Raw genomic sequence first — 27,146 nt, forward strand, 5'->3', positions numbered from 1 at the left:
TGCACCTCTCCTGCCAACGGTTTATAAGCTGCTTCTCAGCACGTATGCCGTATTCTATTCAAGATTGATGGACTGACCACATCGACTCAAGGTTGAAGGACTGATTACCTCATTCTCCTCCTGTTCTTCAAGATTCTCCTTTGTATGGACTGATGAAGCCACTGTGTGGCGAAACGTTTCCTCAATAAAGATACCCAAGAGTTGCACATGTGTCTAATTTATCAACATGTCGGTTCTCTGAACCATTCATCTACAAACTTGTTTAGTATTAAATTACTGTAAACAAATCTAAAATATATTTAGTTGGGTTAGGCTAAAATAAATTGCGCTTGTTATAATAAGGTTAGGTAAGTTTTCTAAGTTCCTTTTTGAATATTTCACTGCGTTTGTTTAGTATTAAATTACTGTAAACAAATCTAAAATATATTTAGTTGGGTTAGGCTAAAATAAATTGCGCTTGTTATAATAAGGTTAGGTAAGTTTTCTAAGTTCCTCTTTTAGCAAAATTATAATTTTTACATCAACATTAATGAAAAAAATATATCTTTAAACGTATAAGAGAAAATTTTAGAAAGGACTTAATTTTAAATGAGATCTTGCTAATTGACCAGTTTTACATATTCGGCACCACACACACACACATATATATATATATATATATATATATATATATGTATATATATATATATATATATATATATATATAATATATAATATATATATATATGTATATATATATATATATATATATATATATATATATATATGTGTGTGGTGCCGAATATGTAAAACTGGTCAATTAGCAAAATCTCATTTAAAATTAAGTCCTTTCTAAAATTTTCTCTTATACGTTTAAAGATATATTTTTTTTCATTAATGTTGATGTAAAACTTATAATTTTGCTAAAAAAGCAGTTTTGACAATAATATGAATATTTCCTTTGGTTTATATAAATTAGATCCATTTATAATTAATAGAATTTGGGTAGAATTTAATAATACACTGGACAAATAAATAGCTTGGGGGTGAGTTTTGCAAAGGACCTATCCAAGTTGGCTCGCCGCTCGTCACGTGCTTAACCGTTGTGGGATCTGATAGTGAGGTGCTGGCCGACCCCTTATATAGCTTCCTTGGATGCTTCACTTTCATAGTTCCTTGATAATGTGAGTAGTCACGAAAGCGCTTGGAATTTCTCTATTCTTTCAGAGTGGTTGTTTTGCATATTTTGAAATCACCTGTTTACTGTGATCTTATTGCATATGTATATATGTATAGGGAGGTACCACCTCTATAGCTGGACTGGGGACCCTCATCCTCAGAGAAGACAATAAACGCACCTCAGGGAAAACTCAAGGTTCTCCCCGGAGATGTTTGAATATTTTCTTCTCCTACCACCCCCTATATTTTATATTCTTTGTGAACATTTATTAATAAACAGAATATATTTACAGAAAACATAAACATGAATACAATGGTACAATGTATTAAAGATCATAAATAACAAAAAGGCACAATACGGTGACTGGAACGATACACAAATAACCCGCACATAAAAGAGAGAAGCTTACGACGACGTTTCGGTCCGACTTGGACCATTGACAAAGTCACACTAACAGAGGTGGAGCAGGACGGCTATATATAGGCAGGAAGAGGTGGAGGAGGTAGTAGTAGTAGTAGTAGTAGTAGTAGTAGTAGTAGTAGTAGTAGTAGTAGTAGTAGTAGTAGTAGTAGTAGTAGTAGTACAAGAATTGTATATAATACCGACAGGATGAAATGACACATGCACAACACCCGGGCATCCCCACCGTAGACGTTTCGCCATCCAGCCAGCCACTGGATGGCGAAACGTCCACAACAAAGACAACCAGACGTCGCACATGTGTCTTAATTTCATCAGTAGTTGTAGTAGAAGAAGAAGAGGTAGTAGTAGTGGTAGTGGTAGAAGTGGGAAATAAGGATGACGAGTCAGTCAAATACAAAGGAAGGGGAGCACTGCAAGAGAGCTAGCTCTCTTGCAGTATATATTTATATATACATATATATATATACACACACACGCACATACACACACACGTTACTGTATGGGTCATTCGGAGCACGGAATGGAATGGAATGGTTGTGGGAAGTTTTTCTAAGGGATGTTTTAAGGTTGTGTCGTGTGTGGAGAGGTTGTGATGGATGTGGGGAGGTTGTCAATTGTGTGGGGAGGTTGTCAGTGGAGTGGGGAGGTTGTCAGTGGAGTGGGGAGGTTGTCTGAAGTATGGGGAAGGTCTTCAGATGTGTTTTTTGAGGGACTGGTGGTCTGAGTCTGGTTTACAATCTCAAGTGAGACAGAAGTGTATGACTCTCATTCGAATGTGCCTTGAGTGAGAAATATCAAGAAACAATAAGACTTGTCATCTCTCTCAGGGGGTAATTCACCTGGCCTTGAAGAGTGGCTCCAGGTACCTCCAGTGAGTTGACTTGCAAAGACTACGCATGCCTACAGATAATTTAGCGAGTACTAATAGTAGACTCCGTCTCAAGATGAGCAAACGGAGGGTCGAACCTACTTCACTCCTTGCGCAGAATGGCAAGTGATCTTCACATACATGTTGCACTCACGGATTGCAAATCACTCTTACATCTTCCTCTAAATACTCTTCAGAACTTTGTAAGGTAAACAGAATATTACTCCATCCTCCCTCTGGACCATTCGGACAATTAGCCAATCAGTGAGGAGAGGAATCGACATAATATAGCCAATCAGTTATGAGGGGCCATCAGCACAATTAGCCTATCAGGAAAGAGGGGAGGGGGGACGCATCGGACCGTGACACTCTGGGGAAGGGTATTTAAATCATCAGAAGATTTAATTGGACTATGTTTGATGTATGCTGATTGCACTGCATTGACAAATGCAATATTTATAAGGTAAACATAATATTGCATACTCTGTTTTACGGTTACGACTTTATTGCATATTATATATGTATATATATATATATATATGTATATAATAAATATATATGTATATATATATATAATATAGGGAGGTACCACTGTTATAGGGACCCTCATCCTCAGAGAAAAGAATAAACTTGCTTCAGGGAAAACTCAAGGTTCTCCCTGAAACTGTTTGAGAATTTTCTCCTACCACCCCCTATATTTTATATATATATATTTTATTTAAAGACAAAATACATTGACAAAACATTCACAAAAATACGATAGAAAGTAAAACAACATAGGTAACTCAGAGCTACATCTCGAATACTTCGTCCAGCTCCCCGGCGGTGGGCCGCGTGCCCAGAATGTTGCAGGCATTTCCTCTCTGGATCGCAACACTGAGTCTCTGAAAGAGGAAGCTGATCGCCCTGTGGTCCTTTGTTTCTATGATGAGCTTTTCACCCAGCTCTATTAGGAACTTTGGAGCACACTTGCCCCATGCTCCAAGGGTCTCCGACCCTATTGGGATGAAGTTATAGCAAGTGGGGAGGTCTTCATATTTGCGGATCTTCTGAGTCTCCCTGTGGCTGGCAGCTCCACCCCCTTCCACTACGGAGTATGGCAAGTAGGTGTCTGCCAATGTGGCGGCACATGTGTAGTCCCAGGCAATCTGCTTTCCATCCTTCCAAGGTAGCATAGTGGCTCCATCAGGACGCTTTAGACTTCCGTCAGACCTCTGCACTTGGGGTTCCCGTTGAGCTGGGCAACGGGCTGTGGCGAGGCTTCTCTTTATGTTGTCATTGACCTCCTCATGCCTGGCATACTTCCCTTCTGCTGTGTGACACACGAAACCATGAAGTCCGAATTGATCAGCTGTCGCCCTATATATATATATATATATATATATATATATATATATATATATATATATATATATATATATATCAAAGTGCAGCCAGCCGGGATTAGATCCTGCGACACATTCTTCCGCCTCAAGAGAGAGAACAACGTTCACGTCGCCTTAACCACTTAACCAGCGATCCTATACTCGAACAGAGGGTCGCATTTATTTTAGTCCGTGTAAATTTTAATATGCCAGTTTTATTAAACAAACTGGTTTACGAGCAATAACGGGAGACTACGGATCAGATTTATACATGAAATAATCGTGTATTCTATAGAAAGGATTGAATTGATTTTGAGTTATGTGCCAGTTGGCTAATCTGATTGAAAATGGAAAAAAAATTAATTCTGTTTTTTCAGGCTATTGTTTACGCATGCCTTATCGAATTTGTTTCGAGCCATTAACGCTGATAACATTATAATGTAAATGCTGTCGGGCTTTAAATTTAAAGCGCTGACGTATTTTGGGATAATAGCCTCTGATCCATAACTTGAGAATACCTCTTCTGATCGGGTTTAAACTTTCAGAGCTGTGTAGGTGAACAATTGCCTTTTTTTGTTTAGGTTAGTGGGATAATTTCGGTGCGATAATTTGTTAATGCCTCTTCCGACTGATTTCAAACCTTCAACGGTGATATTTAACTTCATTAGAAAATTATGTCGCATGCCGTACTTTTTACTTTTGCTTTAATTAAGGTAGAGGGGGTTGGGCTTATGAGGTACGGGGATACCGATCTCGGGATCGCGCAGCTACGAAAATAAATCTAATTTCTTAAGAGGAGTGACGATAAATGTTTCTTGTCATAATATAATGATAAACTCATTGACTAAGCTAATTTTCCATCAATTTTATTCCAATTTTAAATCACAACTCGTTAAGTCTAAAGAACTCATTTTTTTAGAAGCTTTTAAAAATAAATTTATATAACTATATATATATATATACATGTATATATGGCAAGTGCATTAGATGCCAATACTTACGTTTTGATTCCATAATTAATTTTTATGTTTATACCACTCAGAAACTCTAAACAAGGATTTGTATTTCGTAACTTGATTCCATCTGCAATGCCAAAATTCGGGAGAATTTGGCTACTGTTTGAAATGCTGCAGTGTGTCCTTCCCTTCTTCTCGCTCATTTGTGACTTGATAATGATCCAGAAGGAAATGAAACGTATTCCACAGTTTGTTTTCAAAAGTTTGGGTTATTTGTGGACTGTTCCAGCCACGATATTTTGACTTATTCTTTTCTGTGGTTGCAGGAAAGCCACATTCAGTTTGTGTGTGTGTATACATATATACATCGTGGAAATGTTGCGTACGTTGGTCAGGGTCAAGTTGTGTGGAGTGTGATGAGAGAAGAAACGCCAGCCTCCTCCACCCTGACTCGCCCAACGCTTCGCCCTGCCAGCATGGCCTGGAGCGGCGGACAATGTTGTGACAGCGAACTCAGTTCACGAAGTAGTCACAGCAGCAGACGCGGTCTCATCGCTCACTCCACGGACAGCTCGGAGACTTCCACACCCACGCACCGGGTCGTCACCTTCGCCACCAACACCTCCTCCGAGAGCTCGGAATCTCCCACTCCATCCCACAAGGTAGTGAGCTTCGTCCAGGCGCTGACGGAGTGTACTCCGACCTCCGGTAACGAGGCCAACGCCACCTTCGGCAAGAAGACGTCTCTAGCAGAGGCATTAGGGAACTATATCTTCCGTCGGCAGGGAGGATACAGAAGAAAGTTGTCAGGTAGACGAACTGAATCCTATTTCGTGTCTGTTTGGCGCTGTTGCCTTCCCTGCACCGTCGCCTCGGGCTACAGGTAAGCTGATGGATGTGTCTGTATATAATAATTTGTCTTTACCTATTGTCTAGCGGAAGTAGAGCTCTATGACACTTACGAGTTTAGCGCTTGATTATGATAATAATAATAATAACATTGTCTATCAATTTACTAAAATATCATCTGCTGTTACTCGGATGTTACGTTTTGCCTCATAATTCTAAGTCTTCTTTTCCGGCATTTGTCGTTCGCTCTACGTGCTGTCTAGTAGCTTTAACGCCTTTTAATTATGAAATTCTGTGTGTGTGTGTGTGTGTGTGTGTGTGTGTGTGTGTGTGTGTGTGTGTGTGTGTGTGTGTGTGTGTGTGTGTGTGTGTGTGTGCGCGCGCGCGCTCGTGCTCGCGCAGTTATCTAATAACTTAAACGAGTGTTAGGTTTCGAACCAACTTGGTATGGCTGTATGTTACCTGCTCTTAAAGCTGTGGAATGTTTTACCCTTCACAGTGCCGTTATTCACTCTGTTCTACCTCACTGCAACCCTAACACTTCGTCTTCTGACCCCCTTCCCTCCCTCTCTCTCTCTCTCTCTCTCTCTCTCTCTGAATCAGACAACTGTCCACTTTCAGCGTTCCCTCGCTCTCGGCCGTGAGTTAGCGAACGGATGGATCAATCCTCCACGGGGTAAACAGCAAATACATTCCAAACCGCAATTTACAATCCTCGTTCTGGTTCTACGCATGACAAACAATCCTCCTTATCTCTTACCTGGAGTGCTTTGCACGTCACGTTCATCACAAGTGCGCAATATAACTTGCCGAGTCCATTATGTGTTTGATAAATATTTGTAAGTGTGATCAAGAGGCTGCGAGTGACACTGAATGGCGTAGCCTCGAGACTGACAGGCAGTAATGGATGAGGTGCGTTGGTATGTATGAGAGTGAGAGAGAGAGAGAGAGAGAGAGAGAGAGAGAGAGAGAGAGAGAGAGAGAGAGAGAGAGAGAGAGAGAGAGAGAGAGAGAGAGAGAGAGAGAGAGAGAGAAAGAGAGGAGTGCGCGTGGCTAGACAATGACGATCAACAGAGAGATGGATAATGACTGTTTTTATCTCGGCCAGCGAGATACACTTGGCATGATGCTACACCCGGGCGTCACCTTCACCTGGCTACCGAACACCCGCTGCCATCTTGGCCTGTCTACGCAGCTGACTGACAAATTAAATTGCAACTTAGAATAATGGGCACGATACAGATGTCTGTGATTTAATAAAGCCCATTGTCTGGGAGAAACGTTGTCAATAAAGGATCACATTATACTGCTTTCGTGTTTATTTTTCCATCGAGTCGGTATTTTGTACCATTTATCTTCACCGTCACTGGAACACACAACTCCTGACAACGTTTCGGTCCCAAGTAGGGCCGAAACGTCGTCAGGAGTGTCAGTCTCCTTATGTGACGGTTAGTTTTGTAAAATATAAATTATTGAATATCGCAAAAGCTCAGGCCGATGACCTCTTTTGTTTATTAAATAAATAATTTAGAACCCCCCAGTTTTTATGCTTTCTAATACGTGTGACACGATAAACCCGCCTGGGTCCATCAGCACTAAGAGTAAGTGGAGACTCGATCCTCCGTGCGCCAAGCTCCTCTAATCGACTTCTTCAGGAACCAAACTTGCAGACTAGTAAACTAAATCAACTAATTATAAACATTTATAAACATTCCCATTTGAGTATGTTTTCATTTGCGTATAAAAATATATTTTCATTTGCGTATGAAAATATACGTTTGGGTGTGTTTCTTTATTTTATTATTCTCCCTCAAATAGTTCTTGTCTTTATTTGTCAATCATTTCCATTTTCGAAATAGAGGTTTGGTCAGGTTCGTCAGGAAACAGGACAAGTGTCTCTCCTGACGCGGGTCTTAGATGATGACCCGCCTTTGGAGCTTTTGGTCATCTGACCGAGACCTTACGCTGGCTTACCGATCCACCCCTTTAAAAAGTATGGTCATTTATAAGCATTTTGAATCGAAATAGATAATCCCGACATTTATTTTTCATGGGAAACTAAAGTTGAGGAAATGTTTTGACTGGCGAAGAGTGCCGTGGGAAGGAGAGTTTGTAAAGCAAGTCTCAAATTCGAACAACGTTTCCTCCCCTCAGTGTAAAGATCTACCAAGTCTTTGACTTGATAAAGCTCTACAGTGACGGGGGGAAACGTCGTTAGAGACACGTTTTACTCTCGGGGGGCAGCAGGCGACCCTCCTCGCCAGAGCCACAAGCGGCACTGAGCCGTGATGGCGTGCCACTAAGATGCCACTGACCTTACAACCTCCCTCCCTCCCAACACACAAACGTCTCCCCTATATACCCTTCCCCATTCTACCGACCCCCCCCCCCCTCCCCTGCAAGAGTGCCAGGTCTGCCAACATCACTATACAGTACAGGAATGCCAACATTATTTTTCAAAGCTAGGGGCACCAACATTACGTGATTATGATGGAGTACCAACATTATTTCTCAATGTAGTGGTGTTAATATTTCTAAGCGACACTTCTGACGTATTTACCAGAGCCAGGAATAACACAAGATATGTTAATAGTGACAGACTTGCATTAATATCTGGGCTAGGAAGTTATATATATATATATATATATATATATATATATATATATATATATATATATATATATATATATATATATATATATATATATATATATACCTGGAGGTTACCTGGAGGTTATTCCGGGGATCAACGCCCCTGCAGCCCGGTCCATGACCAGTGGTTGTTTTTGCATATATATATACAGACACACACATACAGACACACACACACACATATATATATGTGTGTGTGTGTGTCTGTATGTGTGTGTCTGTATATATATATGCAAAAACAACCACTGTGAAAGAACAGTAAAATTCCAAGCGCTTTCGTGACTTCTCACATTATCAAGGAACTATGATAATGTGAGAAGTCACGAAAGCGCTTGGAATTTCACTATTCTTTTACAGCGGTTGTTTTGCATATTCTGATATCACCTGTTTACTGTGATCTTATCGCATATATATATATATATATATATATATATATATATATATATATATATATATATATATATATACCTTCCGAAAGATATTTTTCTCGTGTGAGTCTGAGACAAAGAAGGAATAAAAACACCAAAAACTGTGGCAGACGTCCTCGTTTGATATCCAAACTTCTTCAACTATCACTGTAACGTTTCGGAGTATCACATTCCATCATCAATGGTGAAACAATTAAGAACAATTACCAAAGAAAACAGTTGGTCTGTATCAAAACAAGAAATGTTCTACTTAAACAATCATCATATTTACAATGTATCATATATAAACAAATACACAACAAATAAACCTAGCGGTTTTATATTCTGTGTCTTAACACTTATACTAACAAAATCTTTGACTCACGAATACAGTAGTGTGTAAACAAGTGAATAGATGTAATTGAATCTTTCAGTGTCACTACGAATTTATTCAACTAATATTAGTTTTTCAAGGGGTGGACGGGTAAGCCAGTGGAAGGCCTCGTTCAGATGGCCAAAAGCTTCAGTGACCTGTCATCATATAACTAAGACCCGCGTCAGGAAACAATTGTCTTGTTTATCGACTAATCTTCGAGGTCAGGCATCGTCCTAACAACGTATAGAGACAGAGATGTCAAGATCCATTCCCTCTCATGGTGCTATCAAAACTGTTAAATCATAAGATGGAAGAGGATGGCATTTGAAGGGACAGTGATTGTGGTTTACAAAAGGAAAGCCAGTGCGGAATGATGCACCCATATGCCTTGAAATGAGGTGCTGAAAGTTGCGTGAGGTGCCCCTCAAGTATATATAATTACAGCTCCATAATTTGGAAAGGTAAACAACACGTGACCTCAGATCACAAGGTAGAAGACTCTCACTCTTAAATAACAAAAAAAGGCACAATACCGTGCGGGTTATTTGTGTAACTCTCACTCATCATAAATGTTGCAATATTTTGTAGATTATTCGATACGAAATGAAAATCAATTTGCGAAAAGGAGTGCTCGAATATACTTCAAAATTCTTTCCGAATCTGAAAACAAATTTCTTGGGGAAACATTGTGTGTTGTATATTTTTAGAGACTGTGTAAGTTATTGCAGGTGGTGTAATTTTGGAGACAGGTTATACAACCTGGCCGGCCACCTAACAATGAGAGCCCAGTAAATAGTGTTGTTTTCGACAACCTGGAGGACCAAGACCTTGATGTGTGGTGCAGGACATGTGTGGAGACAATGAACTTTATCCATGGAGGTAAAAAGGGAAGCGCAACAGAGTATGGTAGTACTAACACTGCTGTATAGGTGTGAAACATGGATGAATAGACGCTACAGCGAGGAGATTTCTGGAGGCAGTGGAGATGTTATGTTCGAGGTCAATTGTGGTGTGAATATTATGCCTAAATATTTTGTCAAAGAGTTTGAAACTTGGAGATTAAGTGTAGAGTTACTTAAAATGTTACATAGGGAACTTAGGAGGGGTTACTGGGGTGGTTTATATATTAAGAAAAGATGGCGAAAAAATAGGATGACTAGGAGGGTGTATAAATTTTCGATGGATGGAAGGAAGGAGGGGTTGGGGTCGCCCCAGGAAATGTCGAAATAAGAGGTTAAGGAGGTTTTTGGGTACAAGGGACTTTAACATCCCTCAGACTTGTGTGAGCGTGTTAGACCAGCTTGAGTGGAGGCAAGTGATTTTTATGACCTGACGTGCTGTTGGAGTGCGAGCAAGGCAATATTTATGAATTGATTCAGGGAGAAACAGGTTTTAACCGGTTGTGACTGGGAAGTACAGTGCCTGTACCCTGAAGGACGGGTGGACATGTTGCAGTTCAGACTGTCACCAACTGAAATGTCAGAATACTTCAGACAAGACGTTGACTGAATGATAGTGAATGTTTCCTCTTTTTTTTTTTTAGGGGGGTCACTCATCCTTAGTGTCTGTCTGTCAATGTGTTAAAAATGTGTGTGTGTGTGTGTGTGTGTGTGTGTGTGTGTACTTACCTATTGTGTATATGTGTGTATTCACCTAGATGTGGTTGCTGGGGTCGAGTCACAGCTCCTGGCCCCGCCTCTTCCCTGATCGTTACTAGGACCACTCCCTTCTCCATGGAGCTTTATCAAACCTCGTGTGTGTGTGTGTGTGTGTGTGTCAGTAATAAATAAATATAAGCCCTTTTCTTATTCTTTTCTACTTTTTCAGGTAAGATTGGCCAGGCATGAGAAGAAGGTATGTATACAGAGTAATGCAAAGACTCAAGTATTAGTATTCGAGTACCGGGAAGGTAATATGGAAATATGACAGGATTTTAGATGAATGGTTCAAAGAACCGACACGTTGTTAAATTAGACACCTGTGCAACTCTTGGGTATCTTTATTAAGGAAACGTTTCGCCACACAGTGGCTTCATCACCTCTCCTACCATACGGTCTATAAGCTGCTTCTCCGCTCACATGCCGTATTCTATTCAAGATTGATGGACTGACCACATCGACTCAAGGTTGAGGGACTGTTTACCTCATTCTCCTCCTGTTCTTCTAGTTTATCCTTTGTATGGACTGATGAAGCCACTGTGTGGCGAAACGTTTCCTCAATAAAGATACCCAAGAGTTGCAAAGGTGTCTAATTTAACAATATGGAAATACACAGGTGACTCTTATTCTTGTATACGCATACGTACAAATAATAAGTCTTCAAACTATATACAAGCATTGCAACCATCAACCTGTACAGTTCCTCACCAATCACAGTCTCGCAGTCAAAGGAAAAGAAACGCACGACGAATCAGCAAGTGGTTTCACGTACAGGTATGATAGGGCGCTAGAGGCTTCGAGTCAGTAGAACAGGTTCATAGCGACGAGGTAGAAACAAAGAGCTATGAATTGACCTCCGCAAACATTGCTAGGTGAGTACAAGTAGGCGAGTACACATACGCATGCAATGCAAGACCAAAATAACTTGAATCAATATCCGCAAACACCCACACACACACCCACACACACACACACACACACACACACACACACACACACACACACACACACACACACACACACACAAAGAGCCAAATAAAATCTACATAACACACTGTCTGAAGAGTTACAACAAATTCTGGAGGGCGACACCTGCAAAACATCCTGGACAGATGAATGCCCAACCGAATTTCTCCAGCTTTTTGTATCATCTCTTACGTGTACGATTATCTTACTGTCATATTAGTGAGGTACCAGCCTCACTTGTTCCTTCAGTAACTTGTCTCCAAGTAACAACTACGCTGCGGTCTGCAGCTTTTGCAACTTCCAAGAATGTGGACAGTAGTTTCTGGTGCAGTGTGTTAATGGGTTGAGTCAGTGTGTCCTTGGCGTCGCTCCCAACATAACGTCTTCACTGAATCATCAATATATGAGTCAAAAGCAAATGAAGGCAATTGTACATTTCTTAATGCAAAATAACCATAGTGAAAAAAAAAATAGTTAAATTCCATGCGCTTTCGTGATTTCTCACAGTTATCAAGGAATAGTGTGAGAAATGTGAGAAATCGAGAAAGCGCTTGGAATTTCAATATTTTTTTTCACTGGGATTATTTGGCATATTGTGATACCACGTGTTTACTGTGTTGTTATTGCGTTTCATAATTCACGTTGATGCGGCGAATGAAGTGGTTAACAAGGTCTGAGCAGTTCTTGATTGTTGGTGGTATTTCAAGAGCTTGTAGGCCTGCCTTGTTAATAGGCCATTAAGTCTGCACATTTTCAACCACATTTGATGGTGTATTTTCGTGCCGAGGTTCGTCAAATTTAGACTGTAGGAGTCCCCTAAGTCTGTTGTTACCGTAGCAGTGTAACATTATGCCATCACGAACATACATTGACCGAGGCAGAAACAAAAGTTCTTAATTACTTAAGGTGTCATGCACGTCTACTCGAGGGCGCGATCTCGTGCATAATTCTGAAAAACAAAAGGTTATCATTTTTTTTAGTTCTATGGTGTGTGTCAGATTTATGCGTGATTTCTTCACTGCTTGTTTGCAGGTCGTGACATTCAGCTTCTATATAGGGCACCATATATTGACACTATGCGTTTTCCCTTGTGAACTTAGTGAACTGGCGTTGCTCTATCGCCACAATTTCGTGCATATCTTCCTCCATCTTATCTTGCATTACTCCGTGTTGGCGCCTAGTGATTCACTTCGACCATACGTAAAACGTTTACCAGCTCGATGAAGCGATCTAGCAGGTGCATTCTTGCTTTGTCTTGCAAATGTCTTTATTTTTTGACACCTGGTTGAAAACCACTAGTTTTCTTTGCTTCTGCTAATCTTGTAAGGTCACTGAAGCACGCACAAAAAAGTTCCCTGGCATTCTTGTGGAACATAATGTCCATAGCATTAGCGTCAGCAGGACTTATATTTCCGTTTACCGGCACGTGTAACCTATCGTCATCGCTCAGGTCAACTGAATCGATCTTGTCCAACTCTGTCACTTTGCACTAAACGCAATGAATTGGATTTTGTTGCTCCACGATCACAAAACATTCACAGTGATTTTACGTAGGCCATAGCTTGAGTTTTGATGAATGGTAGAATAAACTGAGGATGGTGTGTGTATGTACGTAGTAGGTACTTGCGTGTATGCGTACCTTCGTGTGTGTACTAGTAGTGCCTCACACTAGCTTCCCGTCATGCCCTGCCTTAACTCACCTACACCTTAGTAAATGCTAGTAAATGCTATTTACCCTAATTCTGATAGCTTTCAAGAGTTACCTTATTTCCAGCACGCAGAAACTGGAGCTGTGTCCACATGACCCCTTTTGGGTTGTATTTTGATAGCAAGAGCGATGCTATCGATCATTCTTTGCTCGAGGATCTTCAGCTTTCTTCACTTCTACAAATAATTCATCATTCCACAGTATTCTGTCCTTGATACATGTGTAAGTCATTTTTAGCCTCCAATTGGCATAACAAGTGTAGTATCCAGCATGTACTTTTTCTTTAAACCGCTTTTACTGTACGGAAACTGGCAAGTCAAGTTTTCAAATTCCCTTCATCTCGTTTTCTCCGACTTTTCAAGACCCATAACAAAATACAAAGTTTCATTAGTTACCCCTAGTTATGCACACGCCAAAAAAAAAAAAAAAGACAAAGTCCCTCACTTCCTCCACGAAGTAGCGTGCAGGATGGTATTCTGGTGCCCCGACTGTTCTGAGGTTCCCGTCACCTGTCGTGGTAAACAGTGTTCCTTGCTCGTGTTTCTCGGTTTAAGGACGGAAGATCGAGCCTTCAGTACTTCATACGTTGAGTGGCCCTTACAGATTTAGAGCCTCACAAAAATAAGTGCTATTGCAGCTAGATCTTCATCACTGAAGTTGAGTTAATATTCTACCATTTTATATTATTATTATTATTATTATTATTATTATTATAGGTAGTAGTATATTCATTCCTAGACACCTGCCCCACGCCCACACACCCGTCACACGCCCACACACCTGCCCAACATCCATATACCCACCCCACGCCCACACACCTGCCCAACGTCCACATACCCACCCCACCCCCACACACCTGCCCAACGTCCACATACCCACCCCACGCCCACACACCTGCCCAACGTCCACATACCCACCCCACGCCCACACACCTGCCCAACGTCCACATACCCATCCCACGTCCACATACCCACCACACGCCTCCACATCACAGATCTAGGTCAAGCTATTTTCGGCTTTACACGATTGGGGATTATTTACCGATTTACGAGGATTTAGTGAGAAAAATTCCCCTTTTTTTTTCCTTTTGAAATTCAGTTATCCTCTTTAAATAACTTTCTCCCAATTTTTTTCCGATTCATGATTTTTACCGTAGAGGCCATTTATTTAATCTTTGAAGGGTAAAATTACGCATTTGCCTTTTTTTTTTTTTTTTTTTTTTTTTTTTTTTTTTTTACGGAGTAAAATTAACAGACCAAGTGCTGGATATATTCATGTAGTAAAATGTCATCCTTTATCGAGAACGTTTCGCCCACATACATTGGGCTTTATCAGGTCGTTAAAAAGTTCAGTTTCCGACTTGATGAAACCCACTGTGTGAGCGAAACGTTGTCAGCAAAGGATCGTTTTATACAGCTGAGAGCTGTTATCCTACTTCAGATCATTTACAGGCTGAGAGCTGTTATCCTACTCCAGATCATTTACAAGCTGAGAGCTGTTATCCTACTCCAGATCATTTACAGGCTGAGAGCTGTTATCCTACCCCAGATCATTTACAAGCTGAGAGCTGTTATCCTACCCCAGATCATTTACAAGCTGAGAGCTGTTATCCTACTCCAGATCATTTACAGGCTGAGAGCTGTTATCCTACCCCAGGTCATTTACAAGCTGAGAGCTGTTATCCTACCCCAGATCATTTACAGGTTGAGAGCTGTTATCCTACCCCAGATCATTTACAGGCTGAGAGCTGTTATGCTGCCCAGATCATTTACAGGCTGAGAGCTGTTATCCTACCCCAGATCATTTACAGGCTGAGAGCTGTTATCCTACCCCAGATCATTTACAGGCTGAGAGCTGTTATCCTACCCCAGATCATTTACAGGCTGAGAGCTGTTATCCTACCCCAGATCATTTACAAGCCGAGAGCTATTATCCTACCCCAGATCATTTACAGACTGAGAGCTGTTATCCTACCCCAGATCATTTACAGGCTGAGAGCTGTTATCCTGCCCAGATCATTTACAGGCTGAGAGCTGTTATCCTACCCCAGATCATTTACAGGCTGAGAGCTGTTATCCTACCCCAGATCATTTACAAGCCGAGAGCTATTATCCTACCCCAGATCATTTACAGGCTGAGAGCTGTTATCCTATCCCAGATCATTTACAGGCTGAGAGCTATTACCCTACCCCAGATCATTTACAGGCTGAGAGCTGTTACCCTACCCCAGATCATTTACAGGCTGAGAGCTATTATCCTACCCAAGATCATTTACAGGCTGAGAGCTGTTATCCTACCCCAGATCATTTACAGGCTGAGAGCTGTTACCCTACCCCAGATCATTTACAGGCTGAGAGCTGTTATCCTACCCCAGATCATTTACAGGCTGAGAGCTGTTATCCTACCCCAGATCATTTACAAGCTGAGAGCTATTATTCTACCCCAGATCATTTACAGGCTGAGAGCTGTTATCCTACCCCAGATCATTTACAGACTGAGAGCTGTTATCCTACCCCAGATCATTTACAAGCTGAGAGCTGTTATCCTACCCCAGATCATTTACAAGCTGAGAGCTGTTATCCTACCCCAGATCATTTACAGGCTGAGAGCTGTTATTCTACCCCAGATCATTTACAGGCTGAGAGCTGTTATCCTACCCCAGATCATTTACAAGATGAGAGCTGTTATCCTACCCCAGATCATTTACAAGCTGAGAGCTGTTATCCTACCCCAGATCATTTACAGGCTGAGAGCTGTTATCCTACCCCAGATCATTTACAGGCTGAGAGCTGTTATTCTACCCCAGATCATTTACAGGCTGAGAGCTGTTATCCTACCCCAGATCATTTACAGGCTGAGAGCTGTTATCCTACCCCAGATCATTTACAAGCTGAGAGCTGTTATCCTACCCCAGATCATTTACAAGCTGAGAGCTGTTATCCTACCCCAGATCATTTACAGGCTGAGAGCTGTTATCCTACCCCAGATCATTTACAAGATGAGAGCTGTTATCCTACCCCAGATCATTTACAAGCTGAGAGCTGTTATCCTACCCCAGATCATTTACAGGCTGAGAGCTGTTATCCTACCCCAGATCATTTACAGGCTGAGAGCTGTTATTCTACCCCAGATCATTTACAGGCTGAGAGCTGTTATCCTACCCCAGATCATTTACAGGCTGAGAGCTGTTATCCTACCCCAGATCATTTACAAGCTGAGAGCTGTTATTCTACCCCAGATCATTTACAGGCTGAGAGCTATTATCCTACCCCAGATCATTTACAGGCTGAGAGCTGTTATCCTACCCCAGATCATTTACAGGCTGAGAGCTGTTATCCTGCCCAGATCATTTACAGGCTGAGAGCTGTTATCCTACCCCAGATCATTTACAGGCTGAGAGCTGTTATCCTACCCCAGATCATTTACAAGCCGAGAGCTATTATCCTACCCCAGATCATTTACAGGCTGAGAGCTGTTATCCTACCCCAGATCATTTACAGGCTGAGAGCTATTACCCTACCCCAGATCATTTACAGGCTGAGAGCTGTTACCCTACCCCAGATCATTTACAGGCTGAGAGCTATTATCCTACCCCAGATCATTTACAGGCTGAGAGCTGTTATCCTACCCCAGATCATTTACAAGCTGAGAGCTGTTATCCTACCCCAGATCATTTACAGGCTGAGAGCTGTTATCCTAGCCCAGATCATTTACAAGCTGAGAGCTGTTATTCTACCCCAGATCATTTACAGGCTGAGAGCTGTTATCCTACCCCAGATCATTTACAGGCTGAGAGCTGTTATCCTACCCCAGATCATTTACAAGCTGAGAGCTGCTATCCTACCCCAGCTCATTTCAAAGCCAGCTAATGTATAGCACCACCAACCCCAGGATGCCACCCACAACGGTCGACTAACTCCCAGGTACATAATTACTGCTAGGTGAACAGGGGCAGCAGAGGTAGGGAGACATTCCCAACGTTTCCACCCTTACACCCCTCAAGGAAGGTTCCTTGATGTTGGTGAGGGGCTCTTGATTTAGGGAATTGGATCTTTGCTCCAGTTCCCCGAATTAAGCCTGAATGCCTTCCACATCCTTCCCCCAGGCGCTGTATAATCCTCCGGGTTTAGCGCTTCCCCCTTGATTATAATAATAATAATCCACCCTTACAGGGGATCGAAGCACGGACACTCATTATGTGAGCCGAGTGCGCTACCAACCGAGCCGCGGGACACCGCTTCTCCAAGCTCATCTTTAACATATTAAACCTGATAAGTTATGAATTTCGAGAAATTTACGTCCTAAGATTTTTTTTTAAATATTTTGTGGAAAAATTTCAGTTCGCATTTAAATAGTTCCGAACCAATTAATATCTGTGCTTTCGTGTGCTCATAATTTTTTTTTTTCTCTCTCTCTCTATTCGTTCGTTAATTTTCATTATATTCGTGTACCCATTTTTAGTTTCTTTCATTTGCTCGTGTGCTAATTTTCATTAACTTTCTATTAACTATAAGTAACTAAGACTTAAATCTGTATATTTCGACTCCGTTCCGGGACCCTCTTCAGCAGATGAAGAGGATCCCAAATGGGGGTTGAAATATACAAATGAATCTATGTGGCTTATTACTGACTATTTTCTATGTTTATGTTCCTATGTTAAATTTACTAATCGCATTTTTTTCTGTTTCATACACAAAGTGATTTGAAGTTAGGTTAGATGAGGTTTTAATAAACCTATTAAAAAGTACGTTTAACCACAGGCAAATTAAATGTAATAGATACACCCTCGGCACGTCTGGCAGCGTGATGGCCCAGCAGCATCTGGGGAACGTTGAGATGTGCACGAGAATCATTCTGGGCAGAATGATCCACGTCCGAGCAAGAAAAGGTGATACCGCTCTTCTCTAGACTTGTACGAGGCGTCTTATGACAGGGTAAGAACACCTGTTAAAGCAACAGGTTGTGGTGCTACACCTGTCAAAGCAACAGGTCCTTGTAACAATGTCAGTCAAAACAACAGGTCCTGGTTTAACACCCGTTGAAACAAATCCTGGGTAACACCTCCTGTCAAAACAGATTCCTTGTTAGAACATTTATTAAATCAACGGCTTCAAATTAGCGTTTATAACAACAGTTACAGAAACTGGTAGTTATATATATATATATATATATATATATATATATATATATATATATATATATATATATATATATATAAATATATATATATATATATATATATATATATATATATATATATATATATATATATATATATATTACCTCATTTACAGTCACTATGAATTGGTCGAGGAAAAACAATGAACGTTCAAATCTGAACGTTTATCAGTCTTGAGCGAGAATGTGCTGGGTAAACCAGAGATGGGAGTGCCTCACCAGATGGCACTTTTCGCCCGTGTTTACATATGCCAGTTCCTCCAAGATGTTTATTTGTTGACTTGCCCAAATGTTTAGTCGCCGCCTTGTCAACAAACACCGGCAACAGTGATGTTTTGAAGGTGTCTCCATACAGTATTTGTCATGACTTTTCAAGCTGTGTTTTGGTTTTGTTTGTGTGTGTGTGTGTGTGTGTGTGTGTGTGTGTGTGTGTGTGTGTGTGTACACGTACGCGAGTGCGTGCTCACGCACTCGCGTACGTCTTATATAAATCTTGGTATATAAATCTTGTTATATAAATCGCCAAGAGTATCTTCTATGTCGTGAACAAATTTCCTTCGATTCTCTTCTTCAGTGAAAGTTTAATCCTTTTTCTCCTTTAACCCCCCCTTACACACACACACACACACACACACACACACACACACACACACACACACACACACACACACACACACACACACACACACACACACACGTGTCTGATCAAGGACGGCTGATTCCAAAATCCATGTACAAGAAAAATATACACTGGAAGCAGATATTATATATCAAACAACTTCTGTACGTCAAAAAAGAGCATACCAAACAGATACAATTACCAAGTACACACTGAAGACCCAACACAGCATATATACACCGCCAAGGACGCGTCTCTTAGAACGAGTAAGAGCATTTGCTGAGAGACTGAGAGCTAATTTAAATACTCTTTTTGGGGGATTAAAATATTTCTGACTACTGGAGAACAGGTAACCCGCCGTTTTAATGACCCTTTTAAGCAGTCGACAGGACCAATTAACCAACCATAACAAACACAAGAAGGGCTTGACACGTCTCCCGGCTCATCAACGTGATGTCAAGCCAATTCTCTATCTTAACCAGGAACGTACTTTGCCTCTCCCTCTATTCACTCATCACTACATATACTTACTATTTTTTTTAAATTTCCTGCACTTCTTTCTGACAAGCATCTAAGATAGATACTGAAATGAGTTAAGTAAGCATGGAGCATGAAATAGCATGGAGACCATGCTTAAAGATCACTGGTGTACCTGGGATTAGGAAAATCATGGCTTGCAGTCCAGCAAGATACCTAACGTTATGAGGAATCTGTAGCTGAGTGGTTTAAGGTATCAGGTAGACGACTAGTTCACTACACTACATTACACACAATATATACATATATATATATATATATATATATATATATGTCGTGCCGAATATGTAAAACTGGTCAATTAGCAAGAACTCATTTAAAATTAAGTCCTTTCTAAAATTTTCTCTTATACGTTTAAAGATATATTTCTTTCATTAATGTTAATGTAAAAAATTTTAATTTTTCACCAAAAGAATCTTAGAAAACTTACCTATCCTTATTATAACAAGAACAATTTATTTTAGCCTAACCCAACTAAATATATTTTAGATTTGTTTACAAAAATTTAATACTAAACAAACACAGTGAAATATATTTTTTTCGTTACGTTCAGAATGATTTTGGCGAGATTATTGCATACACAAATTTTCGCTTGTCCTATATGGCAAGATGAGCGTTGCTATTTAAGCCAAGATCGCAAGTTCTGCCTATTCGGCACGACATTTTATATATATATATATATATATATATATATATATATAACTAGAAGAATATATACCATATCACTATTACTGTATATAATATGCAGATTTAATTGTCCTGAAACCTAGCTGTTATAACTTTCAATGGTAACAACATTTGTATCACTTTCTCTGGTATCCCCACCGATACCACCACTGGTATCCCCACTGAGAGAGAATATTGAGGTGAGTAAAAGAGGTGGAGGTTGTATGGATGTTATTATTGGGACTAGGGGGGTGTATAGTGGATGACTGGAGGGGGGTGGGGGTTTAAAAGTGGTATTTCTGCAGTTGCTATGCTTGCAAGTCGAGACGTGACGTTTTGTATTGTTGCATGTTACTCAACAGTAATATTTTGACTGCTCTGCCTAGTCTATTGCCAACAAAACGAATACTAGACGGTAGTATCTGGATTGCACTTAAGTGTACGTAGAATCGAGCCTCCACCATTCCTTCAGTAAATGGCCCTCCTGGGTTCAGCACTTGACATAAATAATAATCCTACCGAGTCTGGTGCCAGTATCGGGCTGTCAGTGCCAATGACGCATAGCCAAAGTGGAGGAGGGGCCTGGGATGGCACCCTCATGCACTGATCTCGTCCAACGGGTCAGTGGAATCCTCCTTGTCTAATGGCAGTATTGGTGTGGCACTGGTGGTGGTAACTAGTAGTGTGGCACAGGTGGTAGACGCTAGCAGAGGTGTGACACAAATGGTGGATACTAGTAGTAGTGTGACACTGATGGATGATACTAACAGTGGTGTGGCACTAGCGGTGGACGCAAGTGAGGGAGAGCAAATTCCTTGACACCTTTTCGACTGAAGTTTAGTACTAGCAGTGCCAAACAGTGTAGTAGTAGCAGTAGTGATGGAGAGTGTGGCTTCTGTATGCTGGAGGAGTGGTGCTTCCAGAAAGATAGTCGTGATGGCACGGAGCCCCAACGAGTGGTGACGGGAATTTAGTAGCAGTGGAAGTAGTAGGGATAGTAGCAGAGGAGACAGCAGTGCTGAAAGAGAGTACTTACAGTAAACATCGTGGACTGGCAGAATGGTCACTCAGATCTCAGGAGGCTGGGCTATGCACAGCTTCGTCAGGTAAGAGAAAAAATGAATTCATATAAACTTTGGCCAAAACAAGTGTGTGTGTCTGTGTGTGTGTGTGTGTGTGAGTGTGTGTGTGTGTGTGTTTCGATCAACTACACAAAAAATAAAAAAAGAGGGACAAAAGGTATATAAATCTCAATGGATTTATCATCATTGCCAGAAACGGTACAATATAGGAGTGTTCTGGTCAAGAATATCCTGCACTGAACATTTTATTCTGGAACTGATGATAAATCCATGGAGATCTGTGAAGCTTTTGTCTCCCCTTTTTCCATTTTTCCGTGCTGATGATTAAATCGTCCAATAATAACGATACTACATTGTTAGCACATACGTGATGGAGAACCCACCGTAGTAGTGCCAGATATACACAACATTAGATTTTTCAAACAAGGTGGCTAGTTTATTCCTCAACTTTTATCCATCCTGTGGCTGATGGCGGGTAGTTTACTGTTTACTTATATGCATCCTGCGGATGATGGCGCAAGAAAACTATGCCAAAAAAAAAGCATAATTAGGATACTGGCTCAAAATTTTTGATACCTTATTTTCACTGTCATCTTACCTTGGCATATCCTATATTATTTATCACATATAACATATCAGGTTAAAACTAACAGCCGAGTTTCGACACTACACACACAATTATTTGCCTTCTTAATGGCAATAATCTTATTTCCTCGATCGTAACTGATTCTATGGCATTTACAGTTACACCAAACTTAACTAGAGCCAGGAACCCAGTAAGAAAACTAACGTTGTAAAACGAAGGGTAAGTTGGTAAACGGGTGTCAAATGCATATGTACGCCAGCGGTCGTTGCTGTCTTGGTCCGCCGGTGGAGAAAACACTGCCTGACCTTCACCCTGAGATATAGCTTGTCTAAGGACACTGTGCCACTACTGAGCGTGTCGTTCTAGGGCAGCGACCTCTGTCAGGGGATTTTTTTCTGGCGAGTAAACGAGTATTTGAGTTCTCTGACCCACAATACAATTATTTCACTACACAAGTGTATTTAAGAATTACAGCTGCCAGTCGCGGCGCAACCAACTCCGTGTGGATTTATTCTTCATAAGACAAATTGTAGATATAAATCCAGATGTATTCCTGTAAACCTTTTCCTGGCTCTTTTGTTTATCCATATGCTAACCTCCATAGGATGGATATTTTGTGCATAAACAAGCCGCTTCGGCGGCAAAAGAAAAGTCTGTATAGATTTAAGATCATTATTTAATGTGAAACTGGTGGTCCGTAAATTAAGAAAAGCCAGGAAAGGCACAAACACAGTAAATAAGAGAGTGTATATTTCGATCTTCTGTGTGAAGATAACTTCCAATGGAGATCGAAATATAATTCTCTCTTTACACTGTGTCAGTCTCCAACGGGGTTTCTTACATTAATTCCTTGACAAGTGTCCACTATACTCTAATGTTACGTCTGATACTTTGTGAAAGCGACCACTTGATTATGATCATAAGAATACATGAGCACGGCAACATGCTCACTGGCCCATTCTAGGCAAGCACACCTCACAACCACTTGCATAATGAGCATTGCAGCAGGCCTGCTGACCCATGGTTATCGAGACGCTTTTACGTTGCATTAGTGTCTGATTCATGTACTTGTCGGTTTATTAAACTATTTATATAATACTACAATACTAATAGACCATGTTGCAGGACCTTCTCAAAGCCAACCTTTCTAACTCTCATATCTGTCCAACCAAAACATTAGTCTAACCTATTTTTAAAGCGGATATTCCGACCTTGGCCTGGGAAGAAGTAAACAGATGTAATGTATAAACTGCTGAAATTAGCTATATGGGCAATGGACCTTCTGTTATCGTAAGTGAGTAAGCACTGAAGAGCTAAATATACACAAGAGTTGGCAGGGAATAGGTAAACAGAGACAAGTATGGTGGCCAAGGAGGAATAATTAACATAACATAAGAACATAAGGTCAACAATAACAGTTCAACCAATTCCAGAGGAAATTCATATAGGGCAATAGAAAGGAAAATCGTGAAAACTTGTGGTTTAGACACACGAGTAAACAATTTAATGTTTGATCAAACGTAATATAATATCACGTGTACATAATGTGTCTTTAACTCCAGAAAGCCTAGTGATGAAATGGTATCCCAGGACATCTTAGGAAGGGTGATACAAGCACGTATAGGACAGGTTTTCTAGTGAAAAGATGGAAACTGAATGCGAGACGTCAAAAAAATATAGAAAACATACAATATTTTTACTAAATTTCCAGATCATCTCTGCACTTACAACTGCTGTCTGTCGGCCAGAGTTTCCCCTGGCATTCTTGTACCCACATTTTCTTTTTTTTTGGGGGGGGGGGGGAGAGAGAAGGGCTAGAGTTTAACGAAGAACTCTACCATCGTTGTACACAAGAATTGAGACATCGTTACACCACTCTTATATAACCAGACAGTAGACTCCATAATTCGCTGTGACGTGGTGAGCAGCAGACATAGGTGTTAATATAATAATGATAAACGATACCGACAAGTACATAAGTCAAAACACATCCATGTGCAACAGTTAGGTATCTAAGTGTTGCACATGTATCGTATTTAGACAAACAGGTGTAAACGGCACCCCAGTTGCCCAACAGTAACGATCAACGCCAGGAATGAGAGCCCCAGTCACAGGACCAACAGTACTAACACTAGCAACGATAACTTCTAGCAACCGCTGAGATGATCGTAAACAGCGATAGCTTTGAGCAACCGCTGAGAAGATGATCGTAAAACTACAAATCATGCCCAGACGTTATTCCCTTACACACACACAAAAAAAATCACTCTACCAATGAAATCTAAAGCCACTAACAAGGCTTCTTAAATATACATTACTAATTAAGATATTTACAATAAATAAAAATACGATTGCTTATTTCGTTAAACAATTAGCTTATTTTTTGCACCAGCTTCCTGTTATATACATATTGTCAAGATTTTCATATAATTAAAAAAAAATACATGATTGTGCTGAATTGTTAATCAAGATCTGCTAATCGAAAAGATTTGCTATTCAACATCTGCTAGTCGAGAAGATCTGCTAGTTAAGGTGATCTGCTAGTTAAGGTGATCTGCTAGTTAAGGTGATCTGCTAATCAAGAAGAGCTGCTAATCAAGAATATTTGTTAATCAAGATTTGCTGATCAAGAGCTGCTAATCAAGATGATCTGCTAATCAAGATGATCTGCTAATCAAGATCTGCTAATCACTGTGGAAGAGAGTAATTACTGCGTGTAAATGAAAAGATCTACTTCTCTCTTTAATTCTCTTTCGTCCCTTGTTCCTATCTTCCCCTTTGGCTCCTCTCTCTCTCTCTCTCTCTCTCTCTCTCTCTCTCTCTCTCTCTCTCTCTCTCTCTCTCTCCGTAGCATTCCCTGTCGCTTCCTCTCCGTATCCATTCGTGTTTCTCATCTCCCCCTCTTATCTCTCCCTTCCCTTTATTGCTTTATCACCTACCCTCTTCCCTCTTCTCCTCTCTCTCCTTTGCAATTCTTCCATTCTTTATTCTTTTTTTTCTTGTCCCTTTTCTTCTCATTATTATTCTTTTCTTTTTATTTTACTTCTTTTCATATTTTTCTTACCTTTTTTTTCTTTTCTCTCTCTCTCTCTCTCACTCTCTCTCTCTCTCTCTCTCTCTCTCTCACTCTCTCTCTCTCTCTATCCTTTCCAGTAGTCACAATAAGTGCGTTAAATCCGCATCATAACAGCGACGCTGCCTCCCGCAGTGACATCTGCTCCAGTCCGAGTGATGCTGCCAGCATCCGCCTTTTCCGTGAGGGAGGTGACATCTCCAGCCACCAGTGAATGATGGAGGTGATGGAGTGTTGGAGAGGGTGAGGGAGTGTTGGAGGTGATGAGGGAGGAGTGTTGGAGGGGGTGAGGGAACGTTGGAGAGGGTGAAAGAGTGTTGGATATGATGAGTGAGTTTTGGAGGTGGTGAATGAGTGTTGGAGGGGATAAGGGAGTGCTGTAGGTGATGAGGGAGTGTTGGAGGGGGTGAGGGAGAGGCTGGGAGGAACATTAAGTCAATAAATAATGTTCAGTATCAGTACACAAACAATTATTTAAAAAAAAATATTCATGCCAGGAAAAAAAGTTGTTTTTACTGTTCCAAAAATACTTAATAAAGTGCGTACTTAAGGAATATTATTATTATTTATTATTATTAAAGCACTAAACTCACAGGAGTCACACACCGCCAGGCAAATAGGCGGAAATCAATTCTGATCCGAGGGAGAGGGTTAGCTCTAATTCCTTGGAACAAGAGCCGTTGATAAGCCTCTCCCTTCCCAATGGAGAAAACTACCAACACAAGCACAATGATGGTTAGTTGGGTTAACAGGTTTAAATCCTATCGTCTACACGAGGGTCATTAAGGCCACGTGTCACCTGTATATCACCAGAACCTGAATTCTTCGTGGTATGGATTTAAAGTGCTGGAAACATTCCTTAGAGATTCTGGTCCGTGTTAACATGGTATCATCACACAGTTGATGCAGATTTGTCGGCTGCATTTTCATGCTACGAATCTCCCATTCCACCACATCCCAGAAGTTTGCCAAATTATGTACCCTACCATCTGCATGTCGCAGCAGAAATCGTGAATCGTGATTCCTGCTCATAGCTGATAGGAGTGGAACCCGGTGTGATCTACTGCAAGGTCCATCCACAGCAAGGCTCGACATGTTGTGCGCTCAGAGATGCTCTTCTGCATACTATCGCCTTCCTGTCATCCTGAACCTGGTCATCCTCCTCTGACCTCTCTCATTACCAAGGCGTTGTCGTTCACATAACTGTCACTCACTGCATGCTCTGCGTATTTCATATTTCTATGTAAACTCTGGAAACTCTTCTTGAAAATTCCGGGAGATCAGCAGTTTCTGAGATACACAAACCACCCTGTGTGTCACCAACAATCATTCCGAGGTCAAAGACACTTGGATCACATTTATTCCCCATTCTGATGTTCATTCTGAACAACAACTGAACATGCTGGCCATGTCTAAGTGTGTGTGTATAATAATATATAATATATAATATATATATATATATATATATATATATATATATATATATATATATATATATATATATATATATATATATATATATTATCGTATTTAACGAGGGGTCAGCAGCGCCAAGAGGTCCCTTTGGAGATATTTAGAGGACGAATTGGCAATAAATCCCGATAATATTTTTGGCAGTGAGAGGGCCATCGTGGCCATGCAGATGCTGGCACCATGAGTAATGGTAGCCTGGTGACAAATGATGCCATTATGGTATGTTAAGTGTATGAAGCGGCATAGGTAGTAGGGGTGGTAACGTGTGAGGTTGTAGCAGAGTGGTGGTAGCGAAGATAGTGGTTGTAGCAGAGTAGTGATAGCGATGATAGTGGTTGTAGCAGAGTGGTGATAGCGATGATAGTGGTTGTAGCAGAGTAGTGATAGCGATGATAGTGGTTGTAGCAGAGTGGTGATAGCGAAGATAGTGGTTGTAGCAGAGTGGTGATAGCGATGATAGTGGTTGTAGCAGAGTGGTGATAGCGATGATAGTGGTTGTAGCAGAGTGGTGATAGCGATGATAGTGGTTGTAGCAGAGTGGTGATA

The 27,146-nt window shown here is 40.8% G+C and overlaps 1 protein-coding gene across 2 annotated transcripts in view; it reads left to right on the top strand.

The window, feature by feature from the left end:
- Positions 1 to 4,819: 4,819 nt before the first annotated feature.
- The window catches only part of LOC128696295 (A-type potassium channel modulatory protein KCNIP1), a 285,448-nt gene continuing 263,121 nt past the window's right edge, over positions 4,820 to 27,146 (top strand). The window contains exon 1 of one of the 2 annotated variants that reach the window (XM_070092301.1): positions 4,820 to 5,653. In XM_070092301.1, the coding sequence (XP_069948402.1) occupies positions 5,187 to 5,653 (467 nt within the window). In that variant the 5' untranslated portion in view covers positions 4,820 to 5,186. Of the gene's footprint in view, positions 5,654 to 21,060; positions 21,493 to 27,146 lie in introns of those variants that run through there. The other variant, XM_070092302.1, reaches the window with a different exon arrangement.

This window comes from Cherax quadricarinatus, chromosome 39 (assembly GCF_038502225.1).
Source record: "Cherax quadricarinatus isolate ZL_2023a chromosome 39, ASM3850222v1, whole genome shotgun sequence".
Taxonomy (NCBI): domain Eukaryota; kingdom Metazoa; phylum Arthropoda; class Malacostraca; order Decapoda; family Parastacidae; genus Cherax; species Cherax quadricarinatus.